Raw genomic sequence first — 26,078 nt, 5'->3', positions numbered from 1 at the left:
ATAGATATTAAATTATATTATATTGAATCTCGTTCACCACATACACATCACAATGATCGTATTCAATCGTTTGCTTTATGCTGTATATAGATACCTATATGGTGAGTTCATAGTGTTCATACCCACTTCATAGTTATTGCTGCAGCCAGACGCATAATATTATAATGTGTTATGTGTCTATATATTTACCTGTTCTACACGCGTCATGTATTCCGATATTGAGTTTTAGTGGATCTACAAAAATATGTACTTATATATTAAATGTTATGGGTGCGTGTCTTCTATATGTATAATATATTATTATGTTGTATATTATACGCCATACGTTTTTCTTCGGGCACGTCGTGTACAGAATTTTCGACACAACTCTATTTATTTTTCAATTTTTTTTCGCCATCAGCCGTCGGTCTATTATATACATAAATCGAAACACACACGAGATATACGGGCCGAGATAAGATACGTGTTTATACCTCTCTATACCAATAACGTAAATAAAATAATGGCGTGTAGGACTTAAACTTATATATGATAATATAATTATTGTGCGCACCGAATACCAAAACACGGACGCTACGTGTATTATTATACGGTCGTTATTATTACAGAAAACACGAACGCTTTATTATTATTGAGCGTTTATTGTCGTGTCTCCGCGGTTGCGTGTTTCCCGTCGTTTAACGGACGATGTCCTGCGACGTTCAATTATTTATTATTATAGTGGGTAATCGATACTTAAAAAATAAAATAAAATCAAACAACTCCATTTACACGATAAAATGCTCTCGCCTACGAAATTGGAGCGGTGGTGCGCATTTATAATATTATTACGATAAAATGTGGTCGGCCGGAGGCGACGGCAGTGATGCATTGCATTATACATACCTACCAAATGTGTACAATAAATTAATCTATTTAATATTAAATAGACGAAATATACAATAATATTATCATATTAGGTGCATTGAAAAAAAAAAATAAAAAAAAGAACAAAAAAATATGCTCGTATACATAAATAATCGGCACGAGACTGAAATAATACCATCAGCACCGTAAACTACTACCTACTGTAACTGTACCTAGTTATAATAATATCGTTGCCGCAATCTCTGCAGTCCTGCAGCATCATTCAGCAAGTGCACTCACACACTCACGCATACGCACGCAAATAATCTAATAACGATGCGGATTGGTGGGTGGGTGGGTGGGTTGGATGATCGGTCGGCCGTCTTCGGCATCGGCATCGGCATCGGCGGCGGCGGCGGTGGTGGTGGTATAGTAGTGGCGGTGCTGTCTGGAATACCCGCCGACGCCGACAACGCACGCTAACGCATCCGTCGCCGTCGCGAATGGTTATAGGCTGCAGCCGCCGCGTATTGCACACCACCGACGCACGCGTATACACCTGTTTGGAACGCGACAGAAACGCATCAGACCAGCGCCTGCACTTTGACTGCGCCGTCATGACGTTCCGGATGCGATCGTCTTCCGTCTCGTTGCAGCGGTACCTCGTGCTGTCGACCGCGATCTTTGCCACCGCCGCCTCGGCCACCAACACCGATGCAGTAGCAGCCTCCTTCGGCGATCCGGTGCGCGATGCGCGTTGTTTCGCCAAGTGTTACCGTCATATCGCCGTTGAACAACCCAAAGTACGTATACTCACACACACCCACGCATGTGTACACTTAAACCGCACTCACAGCCAAGTCACCTGTCGTGTAGTTCGCCTTTTATCTCGTATTCCGCCGATTGGTCGTTGTAATAATGGTACATTATTCGCTATACTAACCATCATCTAGGTATCTACTGGTTGGGTCGAGATTATTAATTTGTGGAAGCGACACAACGAAAGGCGTACCTGTGAACCTACTTTAACGTTGTTATTTATGTGTTGCCATTGATTGTATCAAATAATCTTAAAATTTTGAGCATAAATACGTAAGTGTAAGAATACCAACCGTCGATTACGCTTTTTTTATACGTACAACGGTCTTTTACAAATAGGGTTAAGATTTAAATATAAAAAATACGATGTATCCATACCATGCGTAGATAACGCTGTCGTTATTTCGTAATAAATACTCAATTGTAATGATAGTCAAAAACAATATAATGGTATTTGCGTCCTAACTCCTAAAGCTTTCCAATCGTTAGTTAATGTCCACTGGAGGACGTGTACTGACTGAAAGTTTTTCGTTAAATTTGATGTTACAACACTTACTATGAGACTACGTCGTAAAAACCATCAAACGTCCGACTAAAAGTTCTGTTTCTAAGTTTCTGAACAAGTGAGTGTGAGTTGTGAGTGTATATCAATATTGAGTTGTAGATTAGTAGAGTAACAAAAGTAACGTGATACGTAATTTCGTTATTATTATTTCCAAGTACCAAAAATGTAATGGAAATTACTTTTGATAAGTAAAATAAAAAATAAAACAAAATTCACTACAATATTGCCAGACACATTATTTGATTATAGCCGCAGCGGTATATACCTACCATATGCGTCGTCACCCGTCGGATACCTTTATTCGACCGCACTAATGTATAATATAATACGGGTAAAGAGTATACCTACATAATAAATAAATATTTAATTTTAACGTGGTATAGTATAGGACCTGGTATAAACATTATCGGACCGAGTTATAATCGTCTTTTTTATTACCTGCTTTTGTCGAGTTTTTATTACAAATGTATCTACGGGTAGAATTACATCTGTCCATCAAAATTTAGTTTTCAATGGTCTAAAACTCTGAACTACCTATCTGCTTGTATAATACCATTTATGCATAAATTACAAGAAAAGTCAATTAAATACATTATTTCATTATCTTTTCTTCAAATATACAAAACTTTATTTTCTATGAACAATGTAAATATCGCGTGGGCTAATGATACTATGTTTTGTATACTAAAGTATATTAACTTAAGTATTTTACCTTTACACTACATCTTACGGTTGATTTAAATTACGAAGTTTTACACTCATCCTATACACATCAGTCATGAAATAAAATTTATCGAGAAAACTGTGACTATAATGAGATCGATTCCTGCTTATACATATCCATAACTGTGGAACTATTGCTATGTCATATAAAACTATATATGGTTACATTTGCCAAAAGTAGTAGTGTAGAAAATAGATTACCCTTAAAATTAAATTTAATACTTTCTTACTTCTAGTATTACATTTATGATTAAATTTTATGCTTCTGAATTAATAAAATAGTCTATTATCTTTTTTGTGAAAATGGAGTTAAAATTATTAACATTCAGTTTGAAATACAAAAAATTGACTGAGTAAAGTCTATAGTTTAAAATTATTGTTTACAGGTTATTTAAAGTTATGAACAGTGAATAAAGGTGTGATTTAAAAATTCAGCTCAAATTCTTATCCCATGTTTAATTATATATAGATTGAGCTAGTGATGTGATGCAAATTATGAAGACTAATAATTTTTTTAATATCCTAAATGTATAAAATATTTTTTTTATAAAACTGTAATTAGTATAATATAATATGACGTGCTCTTTCCGTTTAAGATAATGGGCAACAAAGATAATGCCTAAATATTTAATTTTAAAAAAGCGGGTAAGTCGTATATGTCGCTCTGCTGTACAAGTTACAAGTGGGTTATTGCAGTAATGGATAGAATTAAATTTGAATCCAATAATATTATATCATTGTTTACGAAAAACGATTCTGAGCGAAGACGGTTTATCTATCTGGGATTTATTATAGATTATTAAAAAAATTTTCAAATCTTAGATTTAAAAAGAACATTTTTTATGAATTTCTAGTTTAAAATAATTTGCGAATTTTCGTGATTTTTATGTATGTTGTCAAAATTCAAACATTGAATGCTTATAAAAAAAGTCACTCAAATGTTTTGAAAATTTTACCATGTCTAGGTAAGGCTAGTATAAGTAATAAACAATCCAAATTTCAAGTTTTTACAAATGTTCTTAACTAAATTACAAAAAAAAAACTCCCAAAATTAAAATGTCTATAAATAACTCAAAAATTTTCAGAACTTTAAACCGCAAGGAGCAAAATCTAAAATACAACAAAAAGATCTCTTGTCATTTTTCATTTGAAGCAATATTTTTGATAGAAAACGTCGTCCGTAATTCTTTAATATTATCAAATCGTGAATTCGTACGTATTTTCTCCTTTAACCGCTTTTATTTCGAATATCGTTTCGAAAATATAAAAATCTAACCTCTCTAAAGTACCAGCTCAAGAACATTACCTTTCAGAAAATATACGAAACTTGATATTTTTTACCAAGTTTAGAGGGAAAAAAGTGTTTACAGAATAAAAAAGAAAAAGAAATAAACATCATTGTAAGACCATTACATTCCTCGCTCCACTCAAAATCTAAAAAATTTTGAAGTATACTGCAATTGTAAATACGAATTTTAACTAAAAAAATTGTCTAGGTATGTACTATGGCATTTTTAATTTTGAAAATTTAAATACTTATAAACATACAACGTTTACTACCTACTATTATTAAGAAATATGAATAATACTATGGGCTATAGTGTATAATTGGGTTAACTTATTATTTTATAACGATGTCTATAGTATATTTTATATTGTTATGATTCAAGTGTTTCCTGTTTATATTAGGTAAACAAATATAAATAAAAATCGTTTTTCTTTTTAAAGTATTATTGTCATCACTGAACAGACGATATAAATTGGTAGAAATAACAATAAGGTTTCATTAGCTACTGTATATGTATTAATAAATAATAAAAGGGTTTACTACTAAAAATATTTACCTAAACTTATATAATACACGTCATATCATATGATATAATCTTAATTGGTTAGGAACTAAAGATGGTATAAAACTGTGATTTAAACTGATATTACTTGTTAAATGTAGTCATCATACTAACTTGTGCACGCCGCACGGCATGGCTGTTGTAAATAACTACTAAAATATAGTGTTTCTAATGGATCTAATCTGATACACATCAATAATTTATAAATTCTTTGTCGTACCTACTATTGAATTGGTTCTGTTGTTTACTTACTTGTCATAAAGATTCGACATATTATTACGTTCTATGGCTTTTATATTTTGTGCCTTAACATGTATTTGTTAATATACCTAATTGTCTTTTTATAAATCCGTAATAAATAATAAGTTCGTTATATTATAATGTGATGTCAAACAATATCAAAACTCAAAACCTCGCGTAGACTAAGACTGGGCAAGTTAATAATATTCTTTTACTCAGTTAAGTCAAGTATTTTTTTTCAGTTAAATCAAAAGTTACATTAATAGACAGGCCCTGATTTACGCAAGTGTAGATGGAACACTTGCACTAGCTGGTTCCCCAATTTCTGTGGGGTCCCGTAAGTTGTAGAAAAATCTTGTTATTTTATTATTTTATTATTTTACTATTTTATTATTATGAATATTATGCTTTAGCTGTTCATATTGATATCTGCCAGTACCGTGATATATACATTTGTACGCTCACACGTGTATTTGAATTGGTGAGTATTTGATAATTAATATTCGAAATTCATTTTTTTAATTTTTGGTGGTCTATGGATCGATTCTTTAATAAAATACTAGGTAAGTGCTAGGTTACTAAAACATAAAATAAAATGTAATATGATTATTAAGTTAACGAGTGTCTCACTGTCTCACTGTCATCTAAAAAAATATGTGTTCATTTAAATTAATTGTTTTATAGTGAATTTTTTTAAAATAGTTCCTACTTGTTTAAAATTTATTAAAAACTAAATAAACGTCAAATTTATCAGTTTTTTTTAATCTTCTGTCAACTAATTTTTATATCTTGTTGTTTTTTTGCTTTATGAAATAGTTAAATCTAAAAAAATATTTTTAGTCATTTATAAATATGAACTTATTATGTACATGAATAATGTACAAATATTATATGAGTTTTGAGATATAGGTATTTAATTTAATAATAAAAAAAATTAATATCTTAACATATAAATATTTTTTTATTATTATCAAAATTCCTTCCTCTATGTAGATTTTTTCTAGAACATTTTTAGACTTGGGGGCCCCACAAAAAATGTATGCACTTGGCCCTTATTTTATTAATTCAGGCCCTGTTTGTTAATTGACATTATTGATACGCCAATTAAGTTTTAATTTAGTTAACAAATACTATTAACTTAACTTAACAATTTAAGTTAATTTAAAGAGAAAAAAGATGGAACGCTATATAGTAGTTTTCGGGCATCGAGCAAGTCATTTTAATGGATGGGTTATATTTGAATTTAATGATATTAGAGTATTGCATACAAAAAACGATTCTTAGAGAGGATATTGTATTCGTCTATAAACAATTCTTGTATAATTAATAATTAAAAAAAAGTTATTGTCAAGTATATAATTAGTGTATAATTAGAGTAACATTCCGGTGGTCTGTTTTTTTTATTTTTTATTAAAGATAGAACAATTTGTTACAATAATTAATATTATAATTTGTTTGGTAATCTTTTATCAACATATCTAATGTTAGCTATGGAAAAAATCTTTTTGATAAATTTTTTTTCAAAATTTGAACTTTAAATGCATATAATAAATTAATAAAAACCATATTAACTACAAATGTATAAATGTATAATACACCAGTATAGTTAAGTACTAGATAGGTATTTTTGTAATACAATTAAAATATTGTATTAATTGAAATTGACACAATTTATGATAATCTTACAATAATAAATTGTATTAAATATTAATAAATAATAACTAATAAGTAATAAGTGACAACTAATGAGTATATTATATATTAAATTGATATTATGAATTGTGGCCTCGTATCTATTGATGTTTTTATACGGGCAACTAATTGTCATGGTGGCCCCTATATTATTATTAATTAATACCTAATCCATATTATGACACATTACTATGTTAGTTTTTATCTATAAAAATGTTTACGAAATTTTTCATAAAAATAACTTAACTCGTTAACGCTCAGTCTTGGAATACATTATAGGTTACTTTGGTAGCCTATATAGGTATAACTTCATAATATTGTTATTGACTTTGGTTTTACCCAGAATTTAATACGTAAGCAATAATTTCAGACTGCACTGCTGCAGTAGGTACCTTATAAATGTATCATAAAATATACTATTATAATACCTTCTCAGGTTCTCTCTCTAATAAGGTCCGATATCTGTATCGCATGCTAAACGTGCAAAAATATTGCAGTGTGGTGTGTACGAACATAATAACGCGGAATTTCAGTGCAAAGAACCAGTTTTGTCTAAAAACATACAATAGCTCTTAGATTTCAAATCACAAAAGAATTTATTTGGAAATCGATTCATTAGCATTAAATCACAAACGTAACAGAAACATTTATTATATTTATATATCGTTTTGTTTTCGGATGAAACCTAACCTTACTTAACCTTAGTGTGTGTACACTAGTGGTATAAATTTTAATTTGATGTTAAAAAAAAAAACACAAACATATTTTTTCCAAAAGTAAAATAACCTACTAAAGTACTAACCTTGTATAATAACAATAAGTATATATTATTATATTATAATAGTTGTACTTCTAAAACACATAAACAACAATTTTAACAAGAAAATTTTATTTATTTAACTAGCTAATACAATTTTTGAATTTATTTTAGAAAATATAATTAAAGTTTTATATATTTTTTAGGAGATTAGTTAGGGCAGGTTAAATTTTAATTGTGGGTTTTGGGTTGATTGTTTGTTTGTATACATATTTTTACAGGGTGAGGGCATTTTTCATTTAATCTTTTAGGAAGAACAAAATATATAACAGTTGGTAGAATCACTAAAATATACGAGAGTATATGCAATGATATGCACTTTATAACTGTTGAGAAATTAAGTGCATTTGGGGCAGTAACGACAGTAACTTGAAAAAAAAAAAATAAATATTACGATATGATGTGTGAATTTGTTTTCTAAACTTCTAAGTCTAAATATATCGATAACATTAAAACATAAAATATGTAAATAATGTATATAGCATGATGATGTATCATTGTATAAAATTTTTTGGTATAGGATATTGATTCAATAAAAATGACTGTAAATTATTTATGAAACAATTTAACTATGCACGAACTACAAAAAGTGTGTAAAAAATGATGTAGCCATGTAGGTAGTTAATTATATCACATATTATAAATAAATAACTTAATGTTAGTAAAAGCTAATATTGCACAAAATACAAATTTGAAAATTGGATCAAACTATTTTGGTTAAAACAAAAAAAGCACTGTTTGATGTTTGTGAATTTGTGTGTTATATTTACTTCGTTGAAATATTAATTTATTTTATTAAGTAGTTGTCAGTTATGAAATGTATTTTAATGTATTATATAGGGTGATTTACAAAGCATGCTCACAGCTCACTCCTTTTTCTTCTTCAATAATGCAGTTATTCAAAATCAGATTATTGGAATTTTTAAATTCTAGAGATTTTTCGTGCTGTTGAAACAGTGTCCCGTGGAAATACAAACAATTTTCTTAATAAAACCCTCTATTTTATATAGTATGTTATTTAGTGTACCTACCTATAATTTTTCTGAAATGTTGATAATCAAAAATAAAATCTGAGCAAGTAAGTAGTTTTTGAGTTATTCTTATTTAAATTTTTGTTTTAAGGAATAAGGATAATAGGTCCATGATAATAGATTTTAAAGATAGGCCGTAGGCTATGGCAATATGAACATTACCTATAGCATTATAATTTATATTTTATTTATTACCAATCTATAGATATTTATGATTTATTAAATTGATACAAGTACTTATAAATAAATACTAGATCCGATATTATATCCATTTTATATCTTTGTAACACCATTTTAATGGACTGGTATCTTTAATAAACATTTTAATAGCTGCAAAGTCACTAGTTAGAATCTACTAAATAATTCACATTTACGATATTATAAAAGGGCGGTTATACTTCTTATGAACAATTTCCGTAACTTGAAAATATAATCTTCATTCTTCATATTAGGTACATCCAAAAATACTAAAAATTAAATAAAAAATGGGGATAAGTACGCTTGGTGAATCACTTGCGTATACCTATATCGATGTCACAGTTTACCTACTAATAATATTCCGAAACAGTTTCAGTCTTTGTTGGATTATACTATACCATTATTACCATTGATAAATTAATGATTTGACTAAAATATTTTATATTATTTTTAGATGTTAATATTGAAATTTGTACTTATTAGTTATCAAGAAAAATAAATTTGTTGTTGCCGTTTTTGAAATGATTTCTTATCTGTGATTCTTTGTACTCGGTGAAAGTTTGCTCGTCAGGTTGATAGATGGTGGTCACATAGTCTATCAGACACTCTATCTAAACATATTATGCATTAAGTGCTATTTCTGTTGAATAATATTAAAATTAATATAGTAAAATAATTAAAATTAGTTTTTAATGCCCACAGGCTACAATATGTTCAATATAATATTATAATAAAAACAGAAATAAAATAAATAATATATAATCATCATAATGTATTGATAGTGGTTGTTTTTTTAATCATACGAGAAAGAACGATTTTTTTTTTTAATGATTTTTTCATAGTCTAATTTAATTTATTTTATCAACCGTGATCAATATATTACTAGGTATCTTCATTTATATCTGATTGAAAAATTCAAAACAAATTTTCCCAGTGAGATATTGTGTATCATTATTGAAATATAGATTAGGTGATTAATTTTATTTTATAGTAGTTATAAATTAAATTAAACTAAAAATAACGTATGGTATTTTTTAGTTAAGCATTGATTTATGTTTAAAAATTTTAAATATATAATACTATATAACTATAGAAGTACTATTGTTTTTGAAATGCATAATTTAAAATTATTACAGATCGCCTTTTAAAAAAATCACAATGTTATAAAATGAGAAACCGATGAGCAGCAGCTAGAAATCTTAAACGATTTAATATTCATATCAAATAGGTATAATATAATAATGCAGGCTGACAAAAACCGAAATCGAATTCACTATTAAAATCTTCGGCAAAAATCGCTGGCTCATGATAAAAAAAAACAAAACAAAATTATCCCGTGATGTATTAATGATGTATATAAAATAATATGTCGTATCGGCACAATATGTTTGTCGTTATAATAATATATTATGTTGTATGGTATACGCCATCGTAAATTTATGATACTATATAATATTACTAGCTGTGTATAATATGCGAATATTATATATAGGTACCCATATAATATACAATATAATAATGCTAACCACAACACGTATACGCACGCGCTTCCCCGGTGGTTATTTTCCGTAATTTTTTTTTTTACTTCTTTTAGTAAATAAAATCGATTGATTGTATATTATAGTCTATGCACATTGCACGTGGCATAATATTATGTATTGGTATTTTTTATAATATACGAACACTTTTTACACAAACGTTGTCGCGTATTATATCGACGGGCGAAAAAAAGTAGAAATAACAACGAAAAAAAATCGCGGTATGTAAAATATGCGTCTGGTGTTATTGGTGTATTAAAGTGTATAAGAATAAATAACAAAAAATATATGTATATAATATATAGTTTATAGTCTCCGCGATTACAACGACGGGGTTATAAAAAAAAAAAAACGGGACAGGCTTCGCCACAACCGCATTATTTGCCGCCGACGCCCCTGAGTCTTTTTTACGTCGTCCGTTGTGCCCATTAAAATATGTATACGTATTATAATATATATTATGTATATGTATAGCATTTATAGGTGGCCTGCGTTAATGTATATGTACCATAATGACGTGCGTATATACAGGGTGATTGATTTTTAGGTTTATACATGAAGTGAAGATAAAAATAAATTGAATCGGAATGTTTCATATTCTGTTATGAAACCCATTTGTCTTCTAAAATATTACCAAGAGATGCAAATGTGTAATTGCACCCCATTCCTCACCACACCCAAAAGAAAAAAATTCAGTCAATGGACGTACGCGCCTGTTTTGTGGAGGCTATCAGTGGTTTTAAATGTAGCTCAATATAGTTAAATAAAAATAATCTGATCATCACAATTTCCAGTATTTTCACCAAATATACATATTTAAAAAAAACCTATTTGCTTAAATTTAATTAAAAAAAACAACTAATAGCTCAGGATGACAAAGGATTAACTATTGGATTTCAATTTACCGTGAAATCTCCCGTACGCACGCTTATGACCTATTAACAAGTGTATATGTAGGCAAAATAATCTTACACATCCCCATTGTCGAATGCTGCCCTTACAGTTAATCATTGCTGCAGTCGTTAATGGTTATACAATATAATATCTGACATTAATACTGGTAAATATAATTTAATTATATTTTACGTGATGTAAGTTCATGTGCTATATTATTAATAATTATTACTTAATGAAAGTCGATAGATAAAGCTTAATTGATAATTTACAACAAAATATCAAAATTGAAGAAGAAATAGCATCCACGACAGTTAGGATTAGGACACTAAGTAAATCATGTATTTTTTAATTTTAAGTCAGAAATGGTGTATGCTATTAAGACTAAGGTGTAGTAAGGCTCTCACTGTACGATGTACATGTGTTATATTTTAAAGCATAATAGGTAGGTAAGTAATAAGTACCTATATTATTACTGCCATATCCCGTATTTATATGTATAATAAATATCCTAATACTAGTAATGATAATAACAATATTAACCTAATACACCATATTCGGCCAGTTTTGTGATAGGTGCTGTAATCGCGGTTTTAATAGTTTTGTTTTGTTTTTATCCGCAGTGTTATAGCGGTTGTCTGAACGAGCGGTGGATAAATAAGCCAGGCGAGTGTCCGGTCGGCGACCTTGACAGCATCGCCTCGCTGGACCGACCGTGTCTGGAGCAATGCAGTTCCGACGACTTTTGTCACGCCGAATACAAGTGCTGCCGACACAGCTGTGGTATTACGTGCCAACAGCCCGTTGGCCTAGCCGACCACTATCCGGGTATTACGTTATATATACATCTTACTTAATTATAATATTATTTATATTATTTTATACATTTATAATCCACCACAATATCGTAATTATATGCAGTTGATTCTCGGTAACTTGAGCCATCAATAATTCAAATTTTCTTATCTAAATTTAGTTTCTCAAGACAAATATGAGACCAAATAATTTAAAATAGAGTTCTGCAGTTTTAGCCGTTTTATGTCTATGCCGTCTGTTTGTTTAATAGTTAATTCTAGTACCGTATGACAATGTTCAATGCTAGATGTGTTATTACGGTTTAAATTAAAAAACATCTATATTAAACGAGTAGTAATTTGTCAGAAAAATTTTAAAATATCTATGGTTTGACGTTACTGTCTTTTGCAGGGACTCTGGTGTAATTAGGACGTTTTGTTAATATAAAAAATGTCGAGGTTTGAGGTTTGTCAGCTATGAATTTGAAATTGATCACCTCCGTCATTACTGTCCTGTGTTGGCAGTTTGGCACATCAACAGTTACATTTTTTAATCGGTCGTAGCCCGTAAGTGCGAAGCGAATTTAATATATGATAAATGTGTTCAATGACAAAATGCATTTTCCTACACGATTATCACTATTAAAAAATTAATTTTAAAGAAACTTACCTTCACAGGTTGTTCTGTCCCATTCCAAATCCCAACGTTTCATTCTAGGTATGGAAAAAACCAATATGTTTGTCGTTGCGTGGAAAAGCTAATGTTGGCTAATCTTCTTCTTAAAATATCCAAATTTTTTTCATCTAATTATTAATTATAAATGTTATTTACTTCAATTTAGGTACATAACCATTACTTAATATAAGTTCAGAAAAACTAGATGGCGACATGGAGTTAATTGTTATTAAATAAATAAGTTAAATTTCCGGGCCACCGAGTGAATCCCTCATGTTATCCGTTTATCTGAAAACGCGAACCATCCTGTATAATAACATCATAATGTGCCGTACAATTTATCGTAAAATATTAATCGTTTTGGGCGCCATTACGGTTATTCGTTTTCTCTTTTTACGGGCTCGTAAAGGACATGGTGATTTCAGTTTTGATGTATTTGCATTGCACATAATATATAATATACCTCTATATTCGCACTAACATGTCGTATGGGTACCTACCTATATTGAAAAAAAAAAAAAAACGGCCACTCCTATGACGTTATTATTGGGTACATAGTAATTTATTACCGTATTTGGAAATGGCAGTAAATATGAATTTTGTATCGAAAATGACTTTTGGGCATATTGCACGAACAATTTAACAATGATTTATTACATTAATGTTTCAGGACCTATTTTCAAGGACTGGTTCCTATACAAAAAGTATAGAAAAATATATACATATATTCCAGTAAATTTATGAGTGTATAACATTTTATTTTTCGCTGTTTACTAATTGAGTTCCTATACCCGAACGAGAAAATAATAATATACTAATTGAGTACAAAACGGGAAATATACTAGTTGAGTCCGGGGTTAAGAAATGAATAGCACAAAAATTTAATCCGATGATAATTTTGAGTAAAATATAATAAAACCAACAATTCAGAGTCCAAACGTAGAGGAAATTATGTCACAGCCGTGCCGCGTGTCAAAATCCGCTCCAGATGAATATAGGTACCTATATGAATTATATATACGTATCATTTTTATTTATATTTAATGTTTTATTCAGTCTTTCCAAACATTTAAAAAATTTATAAATATTTTGTCGGATGTAATTACGTATATGAAAATTAAAAGTGTTCTTAAAATTAATACAAGAAATTATATAAAATAAAAATAAAATGAAATCAGTAATCGAATGCACCTCGCTATTGCAATCGAACACAATAACTAGATTTGAATATATACAATACTTATTCCATATATTTTTACCAATATAAAAAATGTTATTTTATTATCTATATTTATTTAATTTATACAATATACTTGTAACACATTTTTAACCATACCTGTAGAATTTTTTGTCACAGACAGTCCTAATTCTGTAAAAATTGGGGAAATGTTTTATTTTTTAATTTAACGGGACTCAGTAAGTATTAAAAAATGGAAGTACTATACCTAAAATTTCATTGAACTCAATTAGTATATATCCTAAAACAACTCGAGACACAATTCGTCATAAAAGGTTATACTGGGACTCAATTCGTATATTCAGCCTTATTTTTAAATTTCGCGAATCTAGTTATTTTATTTCAGCATTAGAAACAAAACATTTTTGAAATATTTGAATGTATTTATATTTGTTTAAAAAATTGAATAAACAGATTTATTCAAAGATTAGCATGTAGTGTAAAATGGTGATTTATTAAGAGCGTATCAGCTCGCTAAAGTTATTATTGTTCACTATATATCTCGCCTTAAATGGATCTTTACGTGAATAATTATATTTCTACCTTTATTATATAATAATTAAATGTTATTGATTAATTAATCAAAATCATAGGGGTGATAGTAAAATATAAAAATATATTAATTTTCAAACAAACCCGAAACAACTACATATTGGGTTGCAAAAAAAGTTTTTAAAATATTTTTTTTTAACGTGTTTAAAACAATGTTCTTAAAACTTTTTTTGTTTTAAATATATTTTTTCGTTTCGTGGTTTGACCTATAAACAGCTATTCTCATACCAAAATGTAATATTATAGTAACATCTTATATTTTTATATCGTATAAATGCTGACTAATGATCTCTAACGAAACAATTTACAAGTTACGTAGGAATATAGAATACAACGATTTTTTTCTATTGTTGAATCCTATAAACGTTTTAAAACAAATTCACTTGTTTATTTTGCATCCCTTCAACTATACATAAGTACATAACTACTACAAATATTTTATATTGCACTGTATTAAATTTGTACACTTCCTTAGACAACTTCTTGGATTGAAGGTATCGAGTTAGCTATAAGAAAATACGAGGTAGCAGTTGTGTTGTACAGGGGGCTAATGACTTAGAAGCTGACGCTTTTAATTTAAAAAAAAAAAGAAGATATTTATGTCCAGGTGCTTGCTTAATAACGTTCTATTTTTACGGTCCGCTGCAGGTCTACCGGACGTACCGAATGTCGTAGCTGTGTCGGACTACGGTAAAGCTCTGGCGGTGGAGTGGTCAGCGCCGTCGCTTGGCACATCTGCAGGTCACGTCACTTACGTGGTCCAGGAACGGCACCACGTGGGCGCAGCGTACGTACCGGAGCGCATGACCACGTGGGCTATGGTGACCAGGACCGACAGGACACGAGAACAGTTCAGACAGCTTCACATGCCCGGAAGGTGGTTCCAGTTCCGCGTCGCCGCCATCAACGAGAACGGAACCAGCGGATATTCGCCTCCGTCCGAGCAGTTTTTCGTTGAGATCGGACCGCGTAAGTTCAATGCCATCGGTCATGTCATGCCATACATATTATATTACATAGTATATAACAGATAAAAATGAGATATATTTTTACAAATTACTGTTCAAAAACAAATTTAATACGATAATATATTTAGAGTATAATCAGCTACAGAGAAAATATCAACACTAATAATTTTAGTTTAGTTTAAAATTAGCTATATTACGCTTTTTACCACAATTCACTATTTCAATTATTCACTATTCACAATTCGCCTACTCACTGGCGCAAAATATGTGTACCTTTTTAATTTGCGATAAATCCATTGACGCAAAGATGTATATCGTTCAGATAGCCTGGAAAAATCAGTGCGATTGACTAAAAATGGACATTTTGTCCGCTATACTCAATGGGCTCAATCTGTAGAAAGTTATAGTAGTTTGTTCTCGAAAAACCATCAGCTATTTTAAAGTGTCCATTGGTGAAAATTTTACTGTATTACCTTAAAAGCACAAATCCACCCCGAGAACCTACCTCCTATAAAAGTGGTAGTCAACTTTGGATATTATCTATGTAGTATATATAATATATGTACATAGTTCTTTATAATCAGAGCTTGACTTAGAAAATAAATAGTGGATAAACTCCGATGAATGATATCTGATTTTTTAGCATACACTTTATTTTGACCATTAAAAATATAATTTATAGTTACCGCTTTGTATCTACATATATGACATATGTATGCATAAGTTATTATACATTTTGTAAAAGGTCATGGTGGGGATCTATCGTCCGTTCGGCTCTCACCCAATCACGCTGTTTTATTGAATTTTATCGTATGACAATGATTATAAATTGAGAAATATCATGTTTGTTGTTTGTATCAAAGCATTTGGAAAATTTTTAAATGAACCTATACTTAATAGCAATAATAAACATGAAGGATGAAATGTATTAGTGTTATAGCTTATACAAGTAGGTATTATAATTTATGACACGCCGAGTCACGCAATAAATAAAATAAAAACTAAACTAAAATATAAAAAATTAAATAAATAAAAATAAAAACATTCATAGGTCAATGTTAGTTTACCCGATCAACGCCAGCATTTTTAAGCCCGAGAGCAGTGAGACTAGTTATTATACGCCCACTTTTAACCCCATCCGATAATTTATATTTAGGTAATAATAAGTGCAATTGCAATATTCGACTATCATCATTTTGTATGGTGATTTTACAATAATAATTATTACGTCAAAACGGATAGATGTATGTAATGATTGTAATGCGTGTTATAGGCTTATAGCCATAGAATGACAATAATGTATAATTAATATAATATTATGTAATGGTATAGATTTATGGGAGGCACGTGCGCCCACTAAAAAAAAAGAAAAAAAACTGGAAAACAATGTACAGTTTTTTCATTTACACGTGTAACGCGCATTTCACATACACACATACTTATATCGGCATAAATAATTATCGATGTGCGTGTACTGTAATGGTATTATATATATATACATCTATGTATATATAATATGTTGTTCATTGTCGTTATATAGTGAGTTGCAAAATTGGACTTGGTATATTTATTTAAAATACAATTAAATTAAATTTATTGATATTAAAAATCATAATATTATGAGGTCTATTACTCGGTTGCCCTCATATAAACTAATTTCACAAATTTCAAATAAATAATATTAAGAGAAATCATTTTCAAATATGTTTTTAGAATAACACTTAACAAATACCTATTATTCGGGAACTTAGCGATTTACGTTTTTGTACCAAATGTATCTCACACGATAACAGAACTGATATATACACAACATTATTTCCGTGAATTGTATTACCTTGCTTAACTATATTACTATACCCTATAGTCTATATACTATGATTATTGAAGGTATCACTGTGTGTGTGTGTATTATTCGTAAGTGATATAATATATAATATTATAATACGTTCTATTTATTTCGTTGCAGACGTTGATCCACCCGGACCACCGCAAGACTTGAAGGTGTCGTCATTGAAATGGACAAACAAGGAGTATCAGCAATGCGTGCTGTCGTGGGCACCACCCGCAGTGTCCGTGTTACCCGTACGAAAGTATAAGGTGTTCATCAGCGTACGCGACGGACCGCACGTTTACCACAAACGGAATGTGGTCCCGGCAGTGAGTTGATATAAAATATTATTATGGTATTGCGATAGTACACCGTAACGACTTGTCGCGGTACACTTCCGAAGTTTTTACCATCCAGTGGCGCATTTAGGGGAGACGAGCAGGGTCTGAGCAGCCCTCGCTGAAATTTTAAATAAAATTAAAATATTCTTTAAATTATGTATGAATGCATTATACGCAAGCCATAACCAGTGGTTGACTTGGAAATAAAGTAGTAGAGGTACTCTAGCTACTTTTAAAAAGTAGTGTCCCTAGCTTTTTAATAAAACTTACATAATCATGGCGAGGGGGGGGGGTTAAAAGTTTACATAACAATCCGTCCCATGATGAGTTCCCCTTTAAAAAAGAAGTAGGGGTACGCTAGCGTATCCAAAAAATTAGTTGAGGTTCTCAGTCCTCCCCCCCCCAAGTCAACCACTGGCCATAACCCGTATCCTTACCTATATTAAAATCATGATTTGTATGAAATATTCAAGTTTGTGATGATAGACTAAAATTTCATATAGTTTGTACATAGTTTTTCACACCACGTCTTTTATAGTAGATTCATCAAAATTATAACTATCAAAATTAGATTTATTCAGGTATATTTAAAGACCATAATATTTTAATTTGTTTAGATTTTTTATACCATTCAAGGAGTATCCTATGGTGAAAAAATACTTTTTTTTTCAAATGAGAACATATCTGATTTACTATAATTTTTCAAGCAGATAATTTTTTTCAATTTTTTGATATACTTATCTAAAAAAAAAATCGAATGAAAAATTTCTGAGTTATTAGTATATATTTTATCTAGCGTAAAGATAATATAATAGTCCTTAAAAATGGTTAAACATAATTATGAAATATATAAATACCTACTATTTACTATACCTATACTAATAAGTGTGACAAACTTATAAATGATAAAATGTTGATTGATTTATCATTAGTTGTTATATTAATTACTACAATTTTCAAATCAGCCCCGATAATCGATATTTTTCATATATAATATATTATATATTATCCTTATGATACCTACAGGACGAGGGGGATGAGAGGATGAGGCAGGGGATGCAGGATAAAACTAAACGGTGAAAATGTCGTGTTATGCGTCTTGGTATATTAAAATGTAGGTATAATATATAGGTCAAAGGCGGAAAAAAAATATCGTTTATTTAATAGAACAGTAGCAGGCGACCGGGATTCTTACGGAGTCGAACTTCCAGTGATTGACGTTCTGCTGTAGCTCGTCCGGCAAGTCGTCTTGGTTTTCGCTCTGTTGCGTGTTCGATTTTAACAACACCGGCACGTGGTATGAGGCCGTCTTGCACCAGTTTCCGATGCACGTGACCGACATGAGTTCCTTGGGATAGTGGTTTTGGGTCAGGTTGTAGATCTTTGGAATTTCTGTGCAATTGCAAACCTCGGACGCGACGTACCGAGGATCGCTATTGCCGCCGCGGCGCTGCTGCCATTCGTCCCGCTTCTGTTGCTGTTGCCGGTGGTGGTGGTGGTGGTGCCGTTGCTGCTGCTCGTCCTGGTACCGCCATTGCTGTCGCTCGTCCCGCTGTCGCTGTTGCTCGTCCCGCTGTCGCTGTTGCTCGTCCCGCTGCTGTATTAGGTTGACGGTGGCGTGGTGGTCGGCGGCGGTGAACCGATCGAACTCGTCGCTCGCCATTGGGTCGTACACCAGTTCCCATCTCACTTTCTTGGCCATCGATAGACATGAGACCGACACGCATGACACCAACGCCTGGAAATTTCACACGCGAAAAATATTATTCCATTAATATTAAGGTTTGGGGGAGGGGTGATTAGGTATTACATAGGTATAAGTCACAGCTAGGCGATGACGACCCGAAAGGAAGCTTACCACCTGGGAATCATCAGCCATATAGTCGACATGAAATTCACTAAATAGATTTCGATCCCGAAACTGTAAGGATAGCGGCTAGCCGGTAGTGTGGAAAATGTTGTATAAAAGAGGACTTACAATTCGAGCATGGCAATGAACCATCAACAAGGTATAGACCACCCGTTGCAAGACCACTATTATAAGTTATAACTTACTAGTTAAGTGTAAAAAGTATATATAACGTTTTGATGACCATTTTGAACAAGGGAATAACGATTTGCTACTTTTTGACTTATTTTGGGGAGAGAAAGGAATAAGCTGAATATCAACACGAAAAGAAGAAAAAAACGGTCGAACGAACAATAATCGCGATGGGGTGGGTACATTTGTAGCGTTCGAATTGGCTGGACGTTGCTATATTTGCGATCACGTCATAGTATATTATATAATATAACAATAATAATAATAATAATAATAATAACAATATCGACAATTTTTCGTTGAGTTTTATTTTATTTATCAGTTTTTGGTGTAAGAAAAGTATAGAGAACTATCCAAAACAATTAATATTATATACTAAATTATAAGTCGTATAATAACACAGAATACGTTAAATCTAAAATCGGTTTAATCTAGGTTAATTTATATTATATTTATATGAATGTACCTATATAAAATATATTTCTTGATGAAAAATTGTTTTAAGGGAAATGAGAGAGGCTAAATATATGACCCGCTTTTAAGTTATGAATCATATGATAATGTTATGTAGACTAATATAATTAACATAAGTGACATCTCAACACATTGAATTTAATGAATACTTGGTGACAAAACATCAAAAATACGACCATTAACCATTATATCATTATGAGTTTTGTTAGGAGAATGCCACCACCCACAGATATCTACCGTCATTATCCATATAATCCTACACATTATATTATTATAAAGCTGTAGGTACTAGTGTTCAGGAGTGGAGGGGAAAAATTCTTATTGTGAAAACGAAAAATAAATAATCTTATTTATATACGTTAGCTTGTTAATACACTTTTTGTGTTAATGATTCGATATAACAATAAGGGCAGAACTATAAAAAATTCATATTAATGTAACTTCAATAGTAAAATTGCAATAATATAATTATAACATTAGTTACATAGCAATATTAAAAATATTAATTAACTTCCGAAAAGTATAAATTGAGCTGATTTCACTCAATAGATGACAACATTTTTACCACGTTGACTTCTATATTTTATACTTCTTTCTAATGTTAAAGAACTCATAAAACCAACACATTCACAGTACCTAAAATGTAAATGTTATAGATAGATAAAAACATAAAATACGCAATAGTGCTTTGATTTAAGTAGGTAGATTAAGTACCTACTAAGTTACCAGGTAGAAAATTAAGAGTCGAAAAAAATTACACATATCTATTTGTTTCATTTACGCTACGTGAGTACGATTGATAGTAAAAAATTAAGATTGTTTTTGTAGGGAACGTATCTATAACTTCTCGGAAATGTTCGTCATTTTATATTTAACTTTACTTGATACGTTTATTTAAAATATAATTTGTTAATTAAAGATAATATTTGATCAGGATAAATAATTATTAATGTTTTTGCACCAAAGGCATTTTCTTAATCAATCTTATATGGTGATCATGAAGTCAAATTAAAACCACAACCAACTTCATTATTCCAGAATATTAAAATATATTATACGTTTACTGCTAGTCGTGGTAAAAAAATAAAATAATTGCACGTTGCATTGAAATAGCTTTGAATTAATGGAAAACAATATATAGTATAGTCTTTATCAAAGGAATATGATCCAGACACATTAAAAAATATTTTATTTTATTTTTAATCCATCATAGAATCGTATAGGTATAAATGGAAATAATATATTCATGAATATCTATATACTTTATTTTATTATTAAAAAAAAATAATATAAATATTATTAGTCACTTTGAAAGCTTAATAATAATTTATTATGAGTAAGAAAAGAACTAATGTACGGACGAAATTATAAATTTGTATACAGCATATTATATACAGAGTATAGAACATTCAATGAACGCCATGACATAATAGATACATATCTTAATTCGGGAAATTCATAAACTACATTCAGCAGGTATAAAAAATGTGCTTGTTTAGAATTTTTTTTTTTAATTAAGTAGTATGTTTTGGAAAGTTAAGATCCTTATTTAAATGAATAAAATCTAATATTTTATTAATGTACTCAGGGTTGATTTTTTTTCTTAGAGCTTAATTGTTGTTGATATCTAGTAGTTATTGAATGAAATTAAAATATTTAAAATAACCAATTTATAAAATTTACCTAAAAAATGTACTTACGTATAATGTCCAAATCGAAATACTGCCCAAGACAACATGCATCGTTCGAATGAAATGAATGTACTGAGGTCTCGTGAACTATCCCTCCACTATAAATAGAACAGTATTATATTTAACAATATATAACAATAGAACTACCCTCGACTTATCCTAATGGACCACGTAACAAGATAGGTGTTTTGCAACTATTATTTTGTCGCACGATGACGTCATTTATCTGTATGAAAAACATTATATTATATACTTTTTTCCCCTTGGGTTAGGATATTTTGAGGTTTACAATCAAAAAGCTGAACTCAAATTCCGAATATTTTCTTCAAGTGCAAGCCATTAGCGAATTCGGAAGAAAAAGATTCGCTGGTCAAAAGGCTTCGACAACCCTGAAAACCAAAGGTGAATGAAAACGTAATATATGTACCTATTTAACCATATTATACACTTTAATAGTATGTGTTTGTATAGTTTAATAATTTAAGGTTTATCAGCCTAATATAATGCATTTTTATTATTTTTATTTTTCAATCTGTTGTTATAGTGTACATACAACATAGTTGTTACAGGCGTATAGTTCTGTTATTAAAATACAATTTATTATGTGCTAGAACTCATAACTTTAATTCGACATATCGTTAATACAAATCAAGTTTAATACAATAATATTGAAGTATAAATTATCAAAAAATAAAAATAAAAAATTTTTAATAGGTAAATTTGTTTAATTAAATTTAACTTTAACTTAAGTTCTATTTTACGGTTTACAGTGAAAAAATAATACCCTATTCATAAAATATACTACCTTAATTTACTATCACCTGAATTATATTTTTAATTTTTTTTTGTTTTTTCTCTTATTTCTTTGCTCTGTTCCTTATTATAAGTATAATTAATTTATGTTTATAGTGATATGCTAATGACCTAGTAGTCGAAGCAGAAATTGTATAAATTTCAAGACCAATTAAAAAAAATAATATATTTTTAATTATTCTTATATATTTGTTTCAATTATTCGAAAAAATAAATGTTCATTTTATTAACTATTACTTAAATTGTATTGGGTGCCTACATTTTAGTGATGGTTCAAGTGTGCAACTACAAGTAGAACTATTGTTTTTAAAGTATCGTAAATGTGTTAGAACAAAAATTCCGTTTATTAGAGAGCTTCAATATGTCCCATAATTATGTTGTTTCCTAAAATCAAAATACATTAAATAATAGGTACATTATGTGATAATTACTTGTAACGATTTGTTGAAATCCAATCAAAAAAATTTAGAACTATCGATCTTATTTAACATTATATACTCTTAAGTTCTCATTAAATAGTTTAAATATTTTAAATTAGGACATGTAATTGGAGGTTAGACTAAATAATTAATATCTATTCTACAAATTTTAATAAATTAAAATATGATATTATAATTAAATTATGAAAACAAACGATTTTTGATTTATTGTTTCAGGGAAAAAACATTTAAATTCTAAACAAATCACAGGACTTAAAATTGTGGTTGTAGGAGATCCTGACAGCCGCAATTTAATTAACGCTAGACTATCTTGGAGACCAGTTACTATGACATTAAAGAAATTCCATTACTCATTGTCGTGGTCATCAAAAGATTGCAATGATGAGAGTAAGCCATTAAGAGCGAGAACTCGAGTGAGTAAATTATTTAAGGTTTTTAATGTTATGATACAATACTATCATATGTTAATTAGTTGTATTTCAAATTAATAATGTTCGTTTAATATTGTTTTAGGTGCCGTATTTTGATTTATTTTCATTAAAACCACAATGCGAGTATTTAATTATAGTTTCAACTACATTTAAGGGATCCAAATACATAGGTTCATTAAATTTTGCTACACCTACTGTATTGAAGCTTTGAAGATTGAAATACTTAAATGTTACTTTATTTATATTTTCTAGAAATATAAGAAAATTATAAATAGTATTAAATTAATAAACTATAGAAATGTAACAATATTCTTGCTCGTAGAAACTTTTATACTACTTAATATGTAATATTAGTTACTATGAATGATGTTTTAATTATCTAAGATTTTATAATTTGTACTTTTGAAGATATTTTATTTGAAAAATTATAAGACTACCTAACTACTATTATTACAGTAGCAAGCAAGTACTTATAATAGTTTTTTTTTTTTTTATTATGTGTTTAATATGTTTATATTAAAAATAGACATTTTAAAGTTCATAAAGTTGTCAATATTTAATATAGGTACTCATAACTATTGTATATTAAGCATTAATTTGTATTTAAATTAAGGTTTAGGTTTTTATTATAAAGTCTAAAATGTCTGTGTCAATGTTATAAAATTCAAGTAGATGTCACATTTAATTTAAAATTACAATATAAGATTTATGATTTTGGCTCACACAATACATTTTGTGGTTTTTGATGATGAAAATAATGACATAATTAAATCGAATTCTGTATTGTTCTGTAGCAGACAATATTGACAGTCGGAAAATTTATAATTACTGGTTGCAAGACAAATTTCCATCAACTCGTTTAATTTATTTTGTACTTGTCACATTTTTTGTACTTTTGGAACTACCTATGATTTTTTTTATAAATTCATTTTATTGTATTCGTGTATCATAATATTTAATTGTAAGTATATCTTGTATGTATAATGTATATTCTATACAGTAATTAGTGATAGCATTAAGTATTTTTTATTCAATGGTAATTATATGTATTTTTTATTTTAACGCAAATTATATAAAAAGCAGTTCAAATATCTAAACATTTTTTTTACGAATCACCAAGATTATCGTAATCGCACCTATATGATATTATATCATAACATCACAGAAAAAATACGTTATTATTTTTTTAAAGGAAACACGTGAGAAATCATTTTTGCTGTATGAGTTTACTTTATTTATAATAAAGCGATGGAACGAATAAAAAAATACACATCATATTTTACATAAATTATTGATAGTCTAGAGTTTAGCATTCATTAATGAAGATATGTTGATTTAAGTAAAAAAAAAATATTTTTTATGTTTTAATTATTATATATCTGTATTCTCGGTTTACATAACATAACTCTAATCAAACGATCTTTACTACACAAATTTTTACTAATTAGAAATTATTACAAAAAATGCATGTATCTTATATTATGTTAATGTAATGAAATTTATGTTCAAGGCAGGGACTGGAATTGTACCGAAATGGACCGGTTTTGAACCAAAACCTTTTGAAAAACTTGGGACCGAAACCGGACTGGAACCCTTAAATATATTTTTTTAGTAACCGAAACCGAAACCTATATTTTGATGTAGACGTTTTTACGGTTCTTTTCGGTTCAAAAATCCAATAGATATTTTATATTGTGAACATAAATATATACTGTCTTATTGTTATTATACATCTGAGCAAGATACTCCCTCATCTATCCATTATTAAAATACATTAATACTATTTGTATAAACAATTATTATAGTAACAACCATATAATATGATATAAATATATTATCGAAAATTTCACAGCTGCATTATTGACATCTTATCGCCCGTCGGCGTCGTTAATAATAATTGATACCACTAAAAATAGCTAGGTATAATGTTACTCTTAATTACTCTTTACTTTATGCTCTGTATGAGACCGTTTTCGACCAAAAACGTACCCTTCCCTTTTCGGCCGATTCACTTTTCGACCAAATTTAAAAAAGACTGATTCCCTTTTCGGCCAAAACAAAAATTTATATAATCTATGTAAAACAAATAAAATAATTACTGCTACATAATATAGTTTTTTATAAGTTGCATAAAATGTTGTAAAATAACAATACTCGTAAAAATACAATTCGCGACAAAATTATTTACAAAACGATATTAATTTTACACACACTCTAAAAATGATCCCTATTATTTCATTTATTTAAATTTTGAAGGTTTCTCAAATCGAATTCAAATTTCTTGGTACTATTCAGTACCAACTTATACTTTAAATAATTTGTCAAAATTACATAATTATATAATTGCCATAATTTTATAAAAACATTTATTTTTGGTCGTAAAGGGAATCAGTCTTTTTTAAATTTTGTCGAAAAGGGAATCAACCTTTTTTAAATTTGGTCGAAAAGTGAATCGGCCGAAAAGTGGAGGATACGTTTTTGGTCGAAAACGGCTATACCCGTATAAACTGTTGTCTACTGAACTGTTCTTCCCTCTCCGTTACCGGTTAATGTTATTTCCGTTATGTTTATTGTTAAAA

The 26,078-nt window shown here is 29.4% G+C and overlaps 2 protein-coding genes across 2 annotated transcripts; one reads left to right on the top strand and one right to left on the bottom strand.

Annotated features, from left to right (window-relative positions):
• The first annotated feature begins 1,290 nt into the window (after positions 1 to 1,290).
• Kal1 (anosmin-1 Kallmann syndrome 1) lies at positions 1,291 to 24,600 on the top strand. Its single transcript, XM_089226111.1, has 7 exons — positions 1,291 to 1,649; positions 11,837 to 12,041; positions 15,121 to 15,441; positions 17,407 to 17,597; positions 22,088 to 22,217; positions 23,285 to 23,481; positions 23,582 to 24,600. Exons 1-7 carry the CDS (start codon positions 1,350 to 1,352, stop codon positions 23,708 to 23,710), a joined length of 1,473 nt encoding a protein of 490 aa, XP_089082237.1. The 5' UTR covers positions 1,291 to 1,349; the 3' UTR covers positions 23,711 to 24,600.
• Positions 18,693 to 21,929, bottom strand: LOC107171201 (uncharacterized). The gene is made up of 2 exons (XM_089226113.1): positions 21,825 to 21,929; positions 18,693 to 19,347 (listed from the first exon to the last, which is right to left on the bottom strand). Exons 1-2 carry the CDS (start codon positions 21,864 to 21,866, stop codon positions 18,766 to 18,768), a joined length of 624 nt encoding a protein of 207 aa, XP_089082239.1. The 5' UTR covers positions 21,867 to 21,929; the 3' UTR covers positions 18,693 to 18,765.
• Positions 24,601 to 26,078: the final 1,478 nt, after the last annotated feature.

The sequence above is a fragment of the Diuraphis noxia genome, unplaced genomic scaffold (assembly GCF_037042655.1).
Source record: "Diuraphis noxia isolate RWA-SAM2 unplaced genomic scaffold, SU_Dnox_SAM2 contig0004, whole genome shotgun sequence".
NCBI lineage: Eukaryota > Metazoa > Arthropoda > Insecta > Hemiptera > Aphididae > Diuraphis > Diuraphis noxia.
This window is presented reverse-complemented; position numbering and strand designations above follow the sequence as displayed.

Bases quoted from the DNA above. Each gene is read 5' to 3' on its own strand.
- Kal1 (XM_089226111.1), top strand. From the start codon at position 1,350: ATGGTTATAGGCTGCAGCCGCCGCGTATTGCACACCACCGACGCACGC. The intron at 12,042-15,120 runs GTATTACGTTAT...GGTCCGCTGCAG, and splicing joins CCTAGCCGACCACTATCCGG to GTCTACCGGACGTACCGAAT. The intron at 22,218-23,284 runs GTGAATGAAAAC...TTATTGTTTCAG, and splicing joins GACAACCCTGAAAACCAAAG to GGAAAAAACATTTAAATTCT.
- LOC107171201 (XM_089226113.1), bottom strand. From the start codon at position 21,866: ATGCATGTTGTCTTGGGCAGTATTTCGATTTGGACATTATAC. The intron at 19,348-21,824 runs GTAAGTACATTT...TGAAATTTCCAG, and splicing joins TTTCGATTTGGACATTATAC to GCGTTGGTGTCATGCGTGTC.